This window comes from Sciurus carolinensis, chromosome 3 (genome assembly GCF_902686445.1).
Source record: "Sciurus carolinensis chromosome 3, mSciCar1.2, whole genome shotgun sequence".
NCBI lineage: Eukaryota > Metazoa > Chordata > Mammalia > Rodentia > Sciuridae > Sciurus > Sciurus carolinensis.
In genome coordinates, this window is record NC_062215.1 from 100,408,079 (window position 1) to 100,424,489 (window position 16,411).

At 43.1% G+C, this 16,411-nt stretch overlaps 1 protein-coding gene across 1 annotated transcript in view; it reads left to right on the top strand.

The window, feature by feature from the left end:
- Positions 1–16,411, top strand: part of Kif5c (kinesin family member 5C) — a 152,801-nt gene that overhangs the window by 51,440 nt on the left and 84,950 nt on the right. Inside the window, exons 3-4 of the mRNA XM_047544429.1 lie at positions 5,249–5,322; positions 12,409–12,513. Of these exons, the coding sequence (XP_047400385.1) occupies positions 5,249–5,322; positions 12,409–12,513 (179 nt within the window). The remainder of the gene's footprint in view (positions 1–5,248; positions 5,323–12,408; positions 12,514–16,411) is intronic.

Consider the following 16,411-nt stretch of genomic DNA (forward strand, 5'->3'; position numbering starts at 1 on the left):
TTGCTTTCCGGGCTATCTAAATCCATAGTGATTTTGAGGAACTGGATGACTCCATTTTACTAGATGGCTTTATTCTGAGTTTTTTCATTCCCTACAACTTTGTTGGGTTCTAAAATATTTCCAGTTGTAGAGTTCTGGCATCTCCCGTGTTCTCATCTTCGTTTGATATGTTTTTTCAAACTATTGTCTGGAAGCATATGTACACTGTTTTTTTCTTTGAGAAGAGGTCATAGGGTTTGTAATGACCAGGACAGTATGTAGAAAAGGTGCCTGTGGGTGCCTAGGAATTAAATACCATGGTTACTAGGTGCTTTGTTGAAGTCCTGGTAACTCTGTCCCAGCCTACAGAAGTCACTTGGGCATTTGCCTTCCAAATTAGCTAGATGTGGACTATCCAGATGCTAGAGTAGGTGGTTTCTTGTTTTTCAGTTCTGATTTCTTTAAACTTCATTTATTTATGCAAATAGTATTAGCCACTTATTACCATGTATGTGTAAGTTCTGCCAGGGACTGGAGTCACCAAGATACATAATACTGTCTGCAAGTTGCTTTGAGTATAGGGCAAGGGGCAGACACATACATAATTATCATACACATAGGCATTATGTGCTTTAAGATGGGTGTGTGCAAAATGCTAGGGGAGCACAGAAGAAGACCACTTTCTATATTGATTTTTGTGGGTGGGGCAAGGGAGTGGAGAATTAAGAAGACTTCTTGGAAAGGCTGGGTCCTAAGGATGGTAGAATGTGTAAGCAGAGGGAGTGGCAGAAACATGAAGACGAAGTATGTGGCATGCTTACTTGGGCAACTTGGAGTGGCACGTGGTGCAGAGGGGATGACAAGAGATGAGACTGCAAATGTTAGATCCAATCCAAGTTTGCTGGAAATTCAGATTAAGGGACTTAATCCTGGAGGCAATATGGACCAAAAAGTTTTAAGCTTAGGATGATATACTCAGACCTATTTTACTATTATATTTTACATGGTTCTTAAGAATAAATATATCGGGCTAAGGCTGCAGCTCAGTGGCAGAGCACTTGCCTAGCATATGTGAGGCCCTGGGTTCAATTCTCAGCACCACATAAAAAAATAAACAAAATAAAACAAAGGCATTCTGTTCATATTACAACTACAAAAAAAAAAAAAAGAATAAATATATTTATTTAGCTATCATCTATCACATACCCCTATACGCTTTACATGTTATTGTGTCTTAAATCTTAACTTTATGTGGTATGAGCAATGTTAATCCTCTAAAACTAAAGAGGCTCAGAGAGATGAAGTAACTTGGCCAAGTCAGCTAGGAAGGCATGGGGCTGGAACTTGAGCCTGGTTTGTCCGACTGACTTATATTCTTTTGAATTACCCTGCTCCTATTTTTCTGGTGGGTGTATAATGAACATTTAAAAACAATCATAAAATAATTATTTTGAGTTCCTTTTCTCTCAGGACATATGGACTATTAACTAAACATTGCAAAAAGACAGTGATAGGAATGGGTGTGGGAGGAGAGTAAAGGAAAGAGAATAGCAATTGTGGTTCCAAAGCCTTGTGGTGGCCCTGGCAGTCTGCCAATCATAAGGTGCATTTCTATTCTAAAACCCAGCATGCCTTTACTTGGGCACAGTGAGTGCCCTTCAGGCTGGCTGGGCATTCTCCTTGACCACCGGTGTTCGGCTGGATTGCCTCTACAATCCACAGTCATGGGCTGTTTGAACAGTTTGATTAGCTGGTGGAAGATTAGGATTGCAAGCTGGGAATGACCTGTCAGCCACTATCCCTACAGTCACCATTTCACCTGGAGAAGTGGTAGGAGGCCACAGTAACCTCCTTGGGAACATGATGTGTAGGTCTGATTAGGTCCCCAAATCCTTACCTAACAATGAAACTCATTCTGTTACAGCAAGGCCTAACTCAGAACAGAGCAAAATGTAGAATGCACCACCTGGGCTTTTGAAGTCTTCAAAAAGAGGCAATGGGGATTTTCAAAAATCCTGTTCTTTTCCCTCCTCTGTAGGGAGATGAGAAGGTGCTTGGCACATGCAGTAGAAGCTCTCTGGGGTTTGTCTGGCTGCTGGATGGATGTGTGTTGGGCTCGTGGGGTGCAACAGGCTGTGTGGTGTGAGTTGAGATCACATCACACCAGAGCCCATCACAAAGAAAGGTTCTGTCCAGCAGAGGATGGCTGTTGTGTAGAAATAGTCACTCTGTTTTGGCAAATACTAAAACAATGCATTCCTCAGGCCCAGGAACTGTCTGCCATTCAGTGTGATGAAAGTGCCTTTTTGTGGGCTGTTTGTGTTGAGCGGGGCAGTGTGTGTTCTGCGCAGCACTGAGCACAGGCCGTCTCTCACTGTCTTCCCGAGTGGATCCTGTGCTCCTTCCTCTTCCTGTTGGCTCAGCGGTCCAGCCCCTCCACACCCTGTTTGTCCTTGACCTCCTCCTGCCTTTCTTCTCTACCAAAAATAAAAAAGTCTGAACAAACAAGCCCCCAAACGTGGAGTTTAGGAGAAAATAGAGAACACGAGATTCAAGGACCTTTGTCTTGTCTTCTCAGAACTGAGTAGAAAGCAACCTTATTTCTACTCAACCTTGAACACCCTGGGGAGCTTCTCCAACAATGTATTAATTGTAACAGTATTGTAAATGCTTTAAAGGTCAACCAGAGTTTGTTTTAAAGAGGTTTTATGTTTTTTTCTTCCTTAAATTGTGCTCACTGTTAAAATACTAGGGTGAAATGGATTCTTCCAGTATAATCCCGTGTGCTTGGTACAAAATGAGCAGAACCATCATGAGCTTTCCTTTTCATAGTCAACCCAGGAGCTTTGGGGAGCAGCAGCAAGCTGGAGAGTGGACTTGGTTGGATGCATTAAGCTGCCTGGCCCCTTGCTTCCTGCAGAGGAGGAACCTTAGGCTGGACTCTCTTAGTATGGGTAGGGCCAGAGCTCTGAGCTGTTTCCTTTAAGGTGGAGCAGGTTGTTAGAGTGTTCCTGGGCCCCTCCTGTGTTCATGAACACTTGTAGGGCGCCAGTGGAGGCTGCTACCCTGTGGAGAGGGAGAGGGAGCTGAACCCTGTTTGGTCTGTTTAGCACTGTGCTGCTCACACCTAGGGTCATGGTCCTTTCATACATGAGGGCCAATGATCAGTATGGGGAGAGATACTTAATTTCTTTTTTTTTTTTTTTGGTGGTGGGGGGGTCGGGGGTACCGGGGATTGAACTGAGGGGCACTCAACCACTGAGCCACATCCCAGCCCTATTTTGTATTTTATTTAGAGACAGGGTCTCATTGAGTTGCCTCACTTTTGCTGAGGCTGGCTTTGAACTCGAAATCCTCCTGCCTCAGCCTCCCGAGCCGCTGGGATTATAGATGTGTGCCATTTCACCTGGCTGAGATGCTTAATTTCTAATAAACAAAAGGTTTAGTGTTGTAATTGTGACCAGGTTCCAATTGTCCAGAGTTGTTCGTTATGAATGTAGGATTTTGAAAGCACAACTGAAGGGTGAGGCCTGTTTCCTTTGGGTCCCCCATAGCACATCATATTCATGATAGTGTAGAGGCACTCTGCTCTGGCCACCATCTTCAGGGTTGAGGAATCTTTGGTGGTACTGTGACCTGAACCCAGTGGCACTCTACCATTGAGCTGCATATCCAGCCCTTTTAATTTTATTTTGAGGCAGTCTTGCTGAGTTGTCTGGGCCAGCCTTGCACTTGGGATCCTCCTGTCTCAGCCACCTGAGTAGCTGGGATGATCAGATGTGCACCACCATGCCCGGCCTGAGAAATATTTTCTCTGAGCAAGTTGGCATTTTCATGAAAACTGAAACTTGAGCCTTTAACCCTAACACTGACTTTTTCAAATTTTTGCTTTCTGCTGTTACCAAGGAAACCATTTCCAGAAGTCTGATAAGTGTGAACATTTCCCACCCCTCTTCACCTCCCCACTCTGTGTCTGTCTCAGTACAGCTTGACACAAACTCTTCAGGGCTGCTAGGATTAAAAATAATAATAATAAAAAAATCTTGCCACTTAATTTTTCTTTCTGTTTTAGCTTTCTAAAGGAAAATCTTCTTTCTTTTCTGATCCCAATTCATATTCCAACAACCTCAGATCAGTAAAATATATATTAAAAGAAATTCAGCAAACCCAGCAAAACAAAATAAAAGCAAATCAGCATCATAAAAATCAGAGAGGACTCTCCTCCCCCTCATTCTGAAGTGGATGGATGGAGCTGATGGCCTGATTTGCTTTTCTCACGGGGCCCTGAAGAGGACACCTCTGTATGGATCTCCTCTCCCTGCCCTCGCCGTCTGCATGCATGAAGACTTCCTCCCCTTGTGCAGAATGGCGGATCGGGGATATTAATTATGCATTGTTTCCATTTCGGTGATGTTTGTGTGGATGAAGGGGAAAAGCAGGAGGGAATATATTTTAATCACTTCTGCTGCTTTGAAAGAATTCCCACAGATAATCTTCAGCTCTGCAGCAGAAAGCAGCTCCGTTCTGCACGCCTCCCCTCCTCCCTGTGTGAAATGGAAGCGGCCTGCCGTGTGTGTGGGCCTACATAGTGTGCTGCTTGTGTAATTAAAAGAAATTCCTGATGCTGATGGGCCTGGGCCTCCTTGCTAGCCCCAACACTGAAAACACAGAGGCATTAAATTTAAGTCAGGGCCTGCTGGTTTCCAGGCGGACTGGATGTCAATTTACAGCATGAGGCCTCATCCCTTCCCCAGCTGGTCTGTTGTGACAGAGCTCTGGTGGGGCCAACGTGAGAAACTTCCCCAAGGAGCTGGCCTGGGCCAGCGTTTAGTCTGACCCACATCAAAATCTTTAGGCAAAACATTTTAGTCTAACCTCACTCCAGAGACTTAGAGCACAGATAACATTTTCCCTCAGCTATTCTGAATAGATCAATGGGAGGAAAACTCAAGTATTCTTCTACTGGAAAATAGCTTTCTGCTTGACATCTGTGTTGTAAGTTCAGTGTTACTGGGAGAAGCCGTGCCTGCCTCCTCTTCATTAATGAATTCCGTAGAAATGTGAGTCCATTTTTTTTCCTGTTCTTGGAGCCGTGGAGACCCTCATTTCTGTTCTTAACTCACAATTTTCCTTAAAATGCACATGCAGTTGACATATCTGGGCGAAAAACGAGATGGGTCATGGGGAAACTGCAGTTGTAAAATATGTATCAATACCACCGAAGAACCAAAGTAATGAAATAATTGTAATTTGTTTTCCTTGCTTGCAGATGTCCTTGAAGGTTACAATGGGACCATTTTTGCATATGGACAGACTTCATCAGGGAAGACTCACACCATGGAGGTAATGTTGCAGCGGGCTGTGCTGCCCATCTCTGCAATGACCCAGTGGAACTGGTGCTCCGACAAACCTTGAGGGGCTTGTGACTTTCTTTACTGGGCATTGGAGACAGTTATGTTTGGCCAATTAATTATGTCTTTGAGGAGTTTTAAAATAGCAGTATAAAGTCTCAAGAGTTCAGTATTAAAACAATTCTTTGTTGATAGCTCTGTTGAAATGTAGAAATAAATTCTATTAAAATCTGATCATCAGGGCTGGGGATGTACTTGGTGGTAGAGTGTGTGCCTAACATTTGAGAGACCCCAGGTTTGACCACTAGCACTGCAATAAACAGCAACCAACAAATGAATGGATGAACAGTGGTGTGAGTATCCTTATGAACTGAGGTCCAGCCTATTGTGAAAGTCATTTGCACTGGGGAGGCAGGTCTCTTTAGAGTAAGTAGGTCAGGGATGCAAAGAAGTTGACCTGTAGACCACATGCAGCCCACAAACATACTATTATTTGACTTGTGTGGTGGTTAAAAAAAAATTGGAGGCAGTATTTAAAATGGGATGATTTCGCACAATTCTGGTTTTTCCGTCATAGGGTGAACATTCTGAAGATCTCACCACACTGGGTGAGTTTCCCCACAAATGAAAAGCAGACTTCCCTAGAGCAGAGACCTTTACTGTCTCATTGGCCTTTCTATTAACATTTCCTGTGAATAGAACAGCAGCTGTCATGGAGAAAAGGCTCCAGAAAACATTTGTTAAAATGTTACCCACATCACGGCCCTGGCTACCCCATGTTCATGGGCTGGGCTCTCCAGCAGACCCTAGTGTACTTCACACACACCAAGAACAACATGAATTTACCCTGAGCATTCTTCCTCACTAACTTGCATATCTGGCCCCTGTAGACACCCGAGGGCGTGACCCCAGCTCACACTGTTGTCTGTGGAGGTCTCTATGACTTCAAGTTGTCTTCCAAACAAGGCACATCTTGGACCAAACTGTCCCCTTGCACTGCCCCTTTTCTTCCTTTTTACCAGGGGCTCCTGTATGGCCTTCAGGGCTGGAAAATTCTTCTGAAGTTTAGGCCCACCTGACAAGTGAGGAGAGGAGGAGAGAGTGGTTATTATAAGAAACTGCTCTGTGCAGTTTCTTATAATTCAGCTTACAAGCAGCAGGGAAAGCTGAATCCTTAATCCTTCCAGCTAAGGTGTTTTCATTTACCTACCCTCCTGGGAACAGCATGGAGACGGCTGCTGCAGAACAGGGTTAGCTTATGAATCATTCCTATTGAAGAGATTTCAAAGGCACCGGGCTAAAATCCTCAGGGCTCTGATGTTCTGCATGCACTGATTTCAGGTGTTGGGTAGGATGCGGGTGGGGAGGGGGATCTCATTTCTATGATGTTGACTCTCTTTCACCTGTTTTGCTGGAGACAAAGTGGTTCAGAGACTGTGCAGATTAGAGAAACAGGAGGTTTATCACCACCTCTTCTTGAGCAGGACTGTTCCTTGACACACAAGCTGTGTCTGCCCAGGGGACAAGTCTCCGCCTCTCGCACCCCACAGCAGTGCCCCTCTGCCTCAGCCCTCACCTCCCTCTCTTTCTGGGCCCCAAGTCCTTGAACTTTTAGATTCTGGAAAAGCTGCAGTTACATATTTTCTGAGGCCCACCCACTCCAATGGGCAGAATACTCCTCATAGCTCTCAGGGCACAAGAGAGGGAGTTGTGGCCTCTTATGAGGGAAGCCATCAGGTTTAAGGGTTTTTTTTTTTTTTTTTTTTTTTTGAAAATTATCAAACTTTGTACAATACAAAAGAGAAAACAAATTCTCGATATTTAAAATCCCCCAAACTCATAGGGAGCACTTATTAGAATCACTTTTAAGCTTCGTGATTCATACATCTTTGGGAAATATGGAGTATTTGCTAAATGCCAGAAATTTATAAGACAATAGCAGAGAGACTCTGCTCCCCAGGGTAATATCTTACCTGGGGGGAAATGGATGGGTGTAAGGTGATGGGAAAGAGCTACACCAGCCCTTTAATAATAGTATTGCAGACATTTTGATAAATCAGAGGCCTTTGAGCCCTCGGCGCCTCTTTCTCTAGGTGTAAATTCGGCTTGCCTGCCCAGAGAGCACTCACGGCAAACCGAAGGAAACTGAATTCACTACACGTATCACCTCCAGTTGCCTAAATTCTGTTGCCTCTGCATTTTTGATTTCAAAAAGATGATGTAAAGTTATGATTTGCTTTTCTTCATTGTGACTTCTGAAGATCACACATTAATGCCTGCACCTGGAAGGAGTTGGTGTGGATGTGAGTCCTTTTCCTCTGCCACCCAGCCCTCTTGCTGAATCCTCTTCTTTCGTAGGGTAATAATAGGTTGGAGAAAGGTAGGGGATATTTTAAGAGGAAAGCAGAGGAAAGGAGAAGTCCCAAGCTGAAGTTACAGAGCCTAAGAGACCAAGAAATCCAGGACTCTGGAATGCAATTAAGTCAAAAAAGCTCTGCAGGGTCTGCATCCTCTGAAAGGAGGATTTTATGTATTCACAATTATGCATTGTGATCTTTCAGAGGCATCCAGAAGGGGGGATGCTAACTTCCTGAGTGGACAGAGATGTCACATTTTAAAGGTGTTTTTCATTTTAATCCCTCCAATTTTGGGTCTGACATCCAGTGGTCATTCCATTATCTTCGTTGAGGGAAACAAACACAAAGCTACATAAAATTAGAAAGATTAGCTTCTCATGATGGAATGTCTAAAGGGGGTTTTTAGTAAGAAGATGAATCACTGGACAGCGTTGTTGCTAAGCTTGGGAGGTGCCATCATGCGAGGGCCATGGCCTTGTCAGCAGAGCACCCAGGTCGCCCTGAGGGTTCCGGGGTGCTGGCTGCAGCTTGGGCCTCCTCTTTGTTCTGTGTGTGATGCTGGAAGGGAGCCTGAGATCCATGCCTCGTTTGTGGCCCTCTGCAGTGCACTGACAGGGACTGTTGGAGACGCCTCATGTTTTCCCTTCTGCTCAGAGGGACACCTGGGGTCATCTGAATGGTGCAGCCTTTCTGCCCTGGAGCCAGGGCTGCCTGCCTACCGAGTGATGTTGAACAAAACCAGGCAGAGTGCCTGGTGCTTGTGTGCTGCTGGCTGCCTGCTTTCCCACCCTAAGTGATTCAGGAAACTCTGTCCTGCTTGGGAGGTTGAGGGGGCCTCTGGCACTGGAACAAAGAGAGTCTTGTTCAGTGGCCAACGGCCTAGGTCTTGTTTCTTCTTTCATACCAGCTCCTAGAAGGTCACATTCAGTGGGTGAAATTTTTGAAGGGAATAGTACAGGATGCAGTTATAAAAATGTTTCTCCTCTTTGCTGTCTGGCAGGAACAAGAGGATGAAGCAGTTCATTTCTTTGTTCCTCAAGGTCATGCCTAATCCTCCAGCTAGGCTGTTCTCTAAATGGGCACCATTCTTCCTCAGTTCCCACACTTCATTATACTCGGGTTCACCTCTGCCCGCATGGTCTCTGCCCATCCTTAATCTGACCCATCCTTCAAGATTTGGTCCAAAGGAAGCCTCCTTTTATCACCCCAGCTGGAAGGGCTTTTCCGTTCCCTGAATTTCTGTAGCTTTCTGCTTTTTCACCACTGTTTATGACCTGTGCGTTCTGTGTGTGTGTGTGTGTGTGTGTGTGTGCATGCACTGCGTGTGTGTTTCATCTGCAAGGCAGCACAGAATCAGTGAAGATCCCTGTCTCTCATACACACCCACACACATTGGACGCACACTCCACATACCTTGCACACACACATACCACACACAAATTCCATATACATCATACACACAGACATACATCATGCCGAGACACCCCCTGACATATACTTAGATTATACACAAATACATGTACATGTCTCATGTGTATTATACTCACACATATTGACAGACTACACAGAGACACTCCACATATCTAACACATATACACCACACACACACCATGTATATCACATACTCACACCCCCAGACACACCCTGGCATACATATACATTACATGCATACACATGTGCATACTCCATATACTTCACACTCACACACAAAGAAACACAGACACATAACACACATACCACACCAAACACAGCTACTGCACACAAGCCTCACATAACACCATACACCAACACACACATACACACTGCTTTGGCAGGCTCAGTTTAAGCCAGGAATCAATTAGAAGGTGAATCTGATGAAAGAGAATACATCCTGAGGAACAAATTTGAGTTAGGTAGAAAAATTTTTGGATTACCACTCATTCTTTGGTTATGGACCTTGAGGAAAGGCTAACAGCCTGTCTTGAATTATCAGAGAGCTGTGGAGGTTTGCATAGAGAGGTCTTTTGGTTGCTATATGGAGTCCTGATATTTGACCAGAAAGAGGTCTCTTTACTGTAGGTACTGTTTCTGCCAAGTCTCTACAGTCCAGGGCTGTGATGAGCTGCATGATTATGATGGCCTCTGCAATTTAAAGTCCCTAACTCTCAGTGTCCATATGTTGTGCTTTCCTAAGGTATTGTGTTAGCTTTGGGTTGCTGTGGCCAAAATACCTGTCAAGAACAACTTAGAGGAGGAAAAGTTTATTTGAGGCTCACAGTTTCAGAGGTCTCAGTCCACAGATGTCTGAGTTCATTGCTCTGTACCCAGGTAGGCAGCACATCATAGCTGAAGGGCCCAGTGGAGGAAAGCAGCTCAAAGCATGGTGGGCTCAGGAAGCAGAGAGAAGGGGAAGGGAGTCACGGGGAAGAGAAACCCTTCCGGGGCATGCCCCCACTTCTTCCAGCTATACCCCACCTGCCTACAGTTACCACTCAGTCCATTCAAATGAGGACAGACTGATTATCTCACAGCTCTCACAATCCAATCATTTCACCTCTGAACATTCCTGCATTCATACAGGAGCTGTTGTGGAGCACCTCCCATCCAAACCAAAACAGATACGTAGTAGTTACATAGTAATGGTCTGGGGTGAGGGTGTGCTTCAGACTCTTCAGGTCAAATGAGTCCCAACCACTGCTCACTGAGAACCTACCATGAACTAAATGTTACAATGATAACATTTACTGAGCCCTTCCTGTGTCACTTAGCACTTTATATATCCTATTAACTTAAACTCTGAACTAATTCTTTGCAATAAGTACTGTACTAAGTTCCCTGAGTGGTAGAAGGAATTTTAAATGTCCTGGCCATCCTCAGGGAGAATATAGTCAAATTAAAAAGCAATGTAGGGCTGGGGATATAGCTCAGTTGGTAGAGTGCTTGCCTCACAAGTATAAGGCCCTGGGTTCAATCCCCAGCACCACAAAAAAAAAAAAAAAAAAAAAAAAAGGCAATGTAAATCCATCAAATGACTTATTTGTAATAGCTGAGGGCATTCCAGAGGATTACCCATTTTCCCAGGTAAGAGTATTGCCAAAAGACAAACATATCTGAATTCAACTTTTCTGTTGCTTTTAATAGAAGGGAGTGTCCGGAATCAGGTGTGCAAAAGGAGGACCCATAATGCCAGGTGCTTCCTGGGCTACCTTCAAATTCATGTGAATTCTTGCTTTTGCTAACACAAATGTTGACTTGCCAGTCACTTTCAGAGAGATACTTTATGGTGAAGGAAAGAGGATTAAATAAGGAAAACAAAGCTCATCTTTCAGGCATTGGACCTATTTGGAACAAGGATATGGGTCAAAATTGTAAAGGTTGTTGGGCATCCCTGAAATACTGAATGGAAAACTGAGTTTTGTGCTTTGCTTTCAGTTCTGTTTACTCCTAAGGTTTATAACTTCCTAAAGGTCTGGAAAATTTTCTGGGTTTTCATTTACCATAATCATTGTAGACCTGCAGACTGTGGGTCTGTGCACTAATGGGTTGTTTATCACCCATGAGAAAACCTAAGTGCTCATTTGACTGTAGGCTTAGAAGACTCTCTGGAGGTTGCATACCTAGAGCCACACTAAGGCTGTTGCTTTAAATGCTTCTGGAACCCTTCTTTAGGAGTTGCCGTCAGATCCTATGGTGTCTCTCTTTCTGCCTCCCTCTTTCTCTCCGGTACTTGGGATGTAACCTAGGCCCTTATATGTGTACCTCTGAGCTGCATCTCCAGCCCCCATGCCATCTCCTGAAAGTCTTCAGAGGTGGAAAATTCTGGGTCTTAAAATTGGATTTAGGGCCAAGGCGTGGTGGCACACACCTGAAATTTCAGCTACCTGGGAGGTAAGGCAGGAGGATTGCAGGTTCAAAGCCAACCAAGGCAACTAATGAGAATTTGTCTCAAAATAAAAAGGGTTGAGATGTAGCTCAGTAGAGCTCTTGTCTAGCACACACAAGCCCTGGGTCCAATCCCTAGTATTGGAAAAAAGATAGGATTTAGTAATCATTCAAATAGCAGAAGAATTCATCTATTCCTTACCCCCGCCTAGGTATAATGAATGAAAGTGGAAAAAAAGAATATGATAATATCCCTAATGTGAAGTATTAGAAACAGCCAAAAATTACCTTTTGAACAATTCAGGCTGGGAATTACAGATTTTAAAAATAAATTGATGAAGTGGATTTTCTTAATTGGTCTGTAAAATGATACTGAAGATATTTTGAGAATAAGGTTATTAGAAATTATTGAGCAAGGATGACTTTAATGAAATTAGGTATTTTAGTTCTCAAGGAGATTTTGTTCTCGGAGGTTAACTTACTTGAACTTGTAGGTTCTGGTCAATTTGCAAATATTCACAAATAAAACCCATATCCCCTCATTGCCTTTCCCACCCCTCCCACAACTACTCACATGCACACATTTGCTGTCCTGAGTGGCAGCAGGAGGAGATATTATGAGGTCTCAGGACCTGAGAAAACAACCCTTTCCTGGGTAAAAAGACTAAACATATTGAGTTATTTTGCCAAATTTGGGTGTGTTGGCACTTCAGGTAGATACCCAAGTGATCCAACAGCCTAGGTGTGGGTACTCCCTTCTCCATGGAGTTCTGTTTAAGAAACTCAGGATTACTCCTTCTGTCTCGTACATATATCCCAGAACTCTTTAACTGCCTGTATTTGTATTTTTTACCCATTAGGGAAAGCTGCATGACCCTCAACTCATGGGGATCATCCCAAGGATTGCACATGATATCTTTGACCATATTTATTCCATGGATGAGAACCTGGAGTTTCACATCAAGGTAAGTACCATAGATTGAGTACCAAAAGAAGACACTGGGCCCAAAAATCATGTTTCTCAGTCTCCCTCCTTTTATTTAGATATAAAAGAAGATCTTGTCTATTTCAAATGATGGAAAGCACAACCCTATTTATTGTTTAATGACATAGGCCTGTACTTTGCCATCTGGATGGTTTGCTTGAAATATTGAGGTAATGAGAGTAAATGCCCTCTTTGGGATAGAATCATCTTGATAGTTGCTGAATTCTGCCATGTGGATTCCTGTGGATTACCCTGTGGATTCCTGTGGATAGGTTGGAATATGTCTGTGTTTGGAATTAAAGAGCATTCCCCCAAGTGTGTTCCATGGAATATAATCCCTTGGTTTATTAATAGGTGGGCTACCAGAGTAAAGGGTTATACGGCCACATAAACTGGGAAAATGATTTGTTGAACATTGTCAAATTTTCACAAGTTTAAATGTGCTGTTGGATAATTCCTCTCTGCAAAGGGGAAGTGTGTATGCTTTGTCCCCCTTAGGGTGTGACAGGCTGGTGTTTTAGGAACATACTCTGGGATATATTGGGGAAGGGGATTCTCCTCCTCCTCCTTTTTTTCTCCTCTTTGTTTTTGTTTTAAATCAGAACCTCTGCTCTGACTTAACTTTAAATTGAAAGAGAGATTTCTATTTTCTTATTATAGCTATTAAATTGTAAAATTTGGTATTAAGGGTATACTCATTAGAACTGCTTTGTTTGCAAATTACTAAAGGCCACCCTTTTAAGCAAGTAGTGGAAATCATCACAAGATACAGGATCTGATGGCAGGCATTGAGTAGGGGCTGTGGAGGGCAGGAAATCCAAGCCCTCTTTTCTATCTCTCTTTTCTTTTTTAATTTTAAAAAATTGAGATATAATTCATATACATAAAATTCATCCTTTTAAAATGTACAGTTTGGTGGTTTTTAATATTTTCCCAAAATTGTGCAGTCATGATCCTTATCTAATTCCAGAACATTTTCATCACTCCCAAAAGTAACTCCATAGCCCATTATAGTCCTGCTTTCTGCTCCCTTCCTTTTCTTCTTTCTGTTACTCCCAAACCATCTTCCTGTCTTTGTTGGGGAGGGAGTTGGGCAACAGAGCAGCTCCTTTTCTGCATGTCCTTATGCCACTTCCACATTCCCTTGGGAAGGGGCTCATTGACCTAGGCTAGATTAGGTAGCCTTTTGCCATGATTAGCTGTGTCCAAGATGCATATGGTGTCTGGATCTTCATCCCTATTACTAGAGACAGGTTTGACAGGAAGAGGAGGAGAAGGGGCAGCTTTTTAAAATTGGGTACTGGAGGATTGAACCCAGGGTTGCTTAACCACTGCACTTCATCCCTGACTCTTTATTTTATTTTTTATTTTGAGACACGGTCTCACTAAGTTACTTCAGGCCTCGCTAAATTGCTGAGGCTGGCTTTGAACTTGCAATCCTGCCTCAACCTCGAGAGCCAATACCTAGGATTATAGGTATGCACCACCATACCCAGCAAGAAGGAACAGTTTTAAGAAGCCTCAGAGCCCAGCAGGTCAACTGAGAGATTGCCCTGAAGGCTGGGCCTTAGTGCACTGGACCTAGTAGCTTAGAGATGAGGAAACTGAAGTTCAAATATGCAAGGGTTAGATGGTCCAAGGTAAGAAAAGACCCTAGAATGAACCAACCCCACCTGCAGTACCCTTTTCATTATATTATTGTTCCCTTATATCTGCTCTATACCTTTCCAAAATTACATGAAAAGAAGGCAACCACTGTTTGTCCAATTATAAATAACATCCAACAAATCACTTTTTCTTATAGTTCCCTTTGTTGACTAAAGCCTGCTTCTCCTTCTTGCCCAGGCTTTGGTATATCTAAGGATACAGAAGCTTGTTGCTTTGATGGGATCAAGATTTAGAAGCTTAGTGCTTTTCTAAGACTGTTTGCATTTAAATACCTTCAACTACTGCAGGGTTCTTATGTGATAATCCTGGAATAAGATGTTAAACCAATTACTGCTCTGGAAATAGTGCCTTGTGTTAGAATCTTATTAAGATAAAAACAGCCCTAGCATGAAGAGGTGGGTGGGGGGAGAGGAACAACACTTTCTAAGTCTCTATAGCTGAATTTTATAGTTCAGGTTCCCTTTTTGCATTTATAGTTATGTTTTCTTTTTTCATAAATAATAATTATTAGTAGATAAGTTAGCAATTGACTATTCTGTTTTGAACTTAGTATTGACAGACTAAATCAAAAGAAAGAGAGCTGATCAGATCAAAGCAAAATTGAAATTCTGTTCTTTGAAATGAATCCCACAGTCCTTTTAAACACCATTTCTGAACATGTTCTTTCTTAGTGCCAAACAATGCCTATTTTCCTTCTGCCTGGTCTCACAAAGTATTTGAAATGACAAGATAACAACATTAGATCCCTCCCCCCCACCTAAAGCAGAAATTAATCCACCAGAATTCTACCTCTACTTTTATTAAATGTAAGTAGGATTCTAATTGTCAGGTTTGCCAATATCTAATTTGTGACTGTGTTTTTAGATGTAATTATTATTCTGTATAATCTATGGATATAATCCACATGTTTAAGATCTCAGAGGTAACCAAAAATCCTTAATGGAAATCGAACAATTCAGAAATAAGTAGAATAGGTTGGCACCAGGGTGGAGTTGGCTTCTGGAAGGGTCGGATTAGAGACATTGAGGATTGGAGGCCAAATAGGCCTAAGAATTAGAGCTGCAGGAGTGTGTCAGCAGTGAGGGGTGGGAGTGGAGGTCTGTGGTACAGGCCCTGGGTTCAATCCCCAGTACTGCAAAAAAGTAACCAAAACCGGAAGTAGAGATTAGGGAGGCAGTGGGTCCTTCCAATGTCAGCTGGGTGTGTCCTCGACAGATGGAGTCATGGGGGTGGGAGGGTGTCAAAAAGATGTTCAGGTAGGATTTTGTTAGGGATATGGACAACCAGGAGAGTATGCCCATCTACAGGTTTCAAGGTTCAAAGCCAGGACCTCAAGTCTCCCAGTGACTGGAAAGTTAGATGGTTCCAGACTGAGGCACATGAATGACAATAAGCTAGGACTGAATTGGGGTAGGAACTCAGACCAGGGAGGGAGTCTTCATGTTCCTCGAGTTAGAGGCAGGACTGGTCCCAAGCTGGGACAAGGGGTGAAGGCTCACCTGTGCTGTCACAGCCCAGCTTTACAACTCTATAGCTACAGTCATGAGAGCTTAATGGCAGCGTGTATTTTGAGAAATGCATCGTTAGGCAATGTTGTTATTCCATGAGCATCACAGAGTAAATTTACACAAACTAAGGGAGCTACGCTGTCAGGAGGTAATATAATCTAATGGGACCACTGTTGTAGGCACAGTTCATTCTATGGTGGATGACTATATTTTCTTTTTGGTTATTCCCCTGTTTAGATTTCAAAAACACAAACATGAAGGAGAAAAAAATTAATCTGAGAAGCAGAAGTCAAATGTAAACAGTGTAGATACCTTCGAGGGAATTATTTGACATCATAAGGTCTAAGGACTTTGTATGACAGATGGGAAAATGAAGGTCTGGGGTCTTGGCTGTGTGTGAATTAAACTCCCAAGACCACATATTGAGTTTACACAGTCCTTAGACATCAGCCAGCATACGTATCTCCTGAGGAACTTAGAAGTTGACTCCTAGGCCCTTCTCTAGTCTCTGAGATTCTAATTCAATAGGACTTCAGTAGAGTTCAGGGCTCTGCAATTTTAACAAATTCTGTAGGTGATGCTGATGCAAGTGATTCTGGGGCTAAGGTTTGAGAATAATTATTAGGAAGGCTTCCTTCTTTTCCTTTCACAGCCTGTCTTTTTTTTTGTATGTGGGGGGCTGGGGATTAAACCCAGGATCTT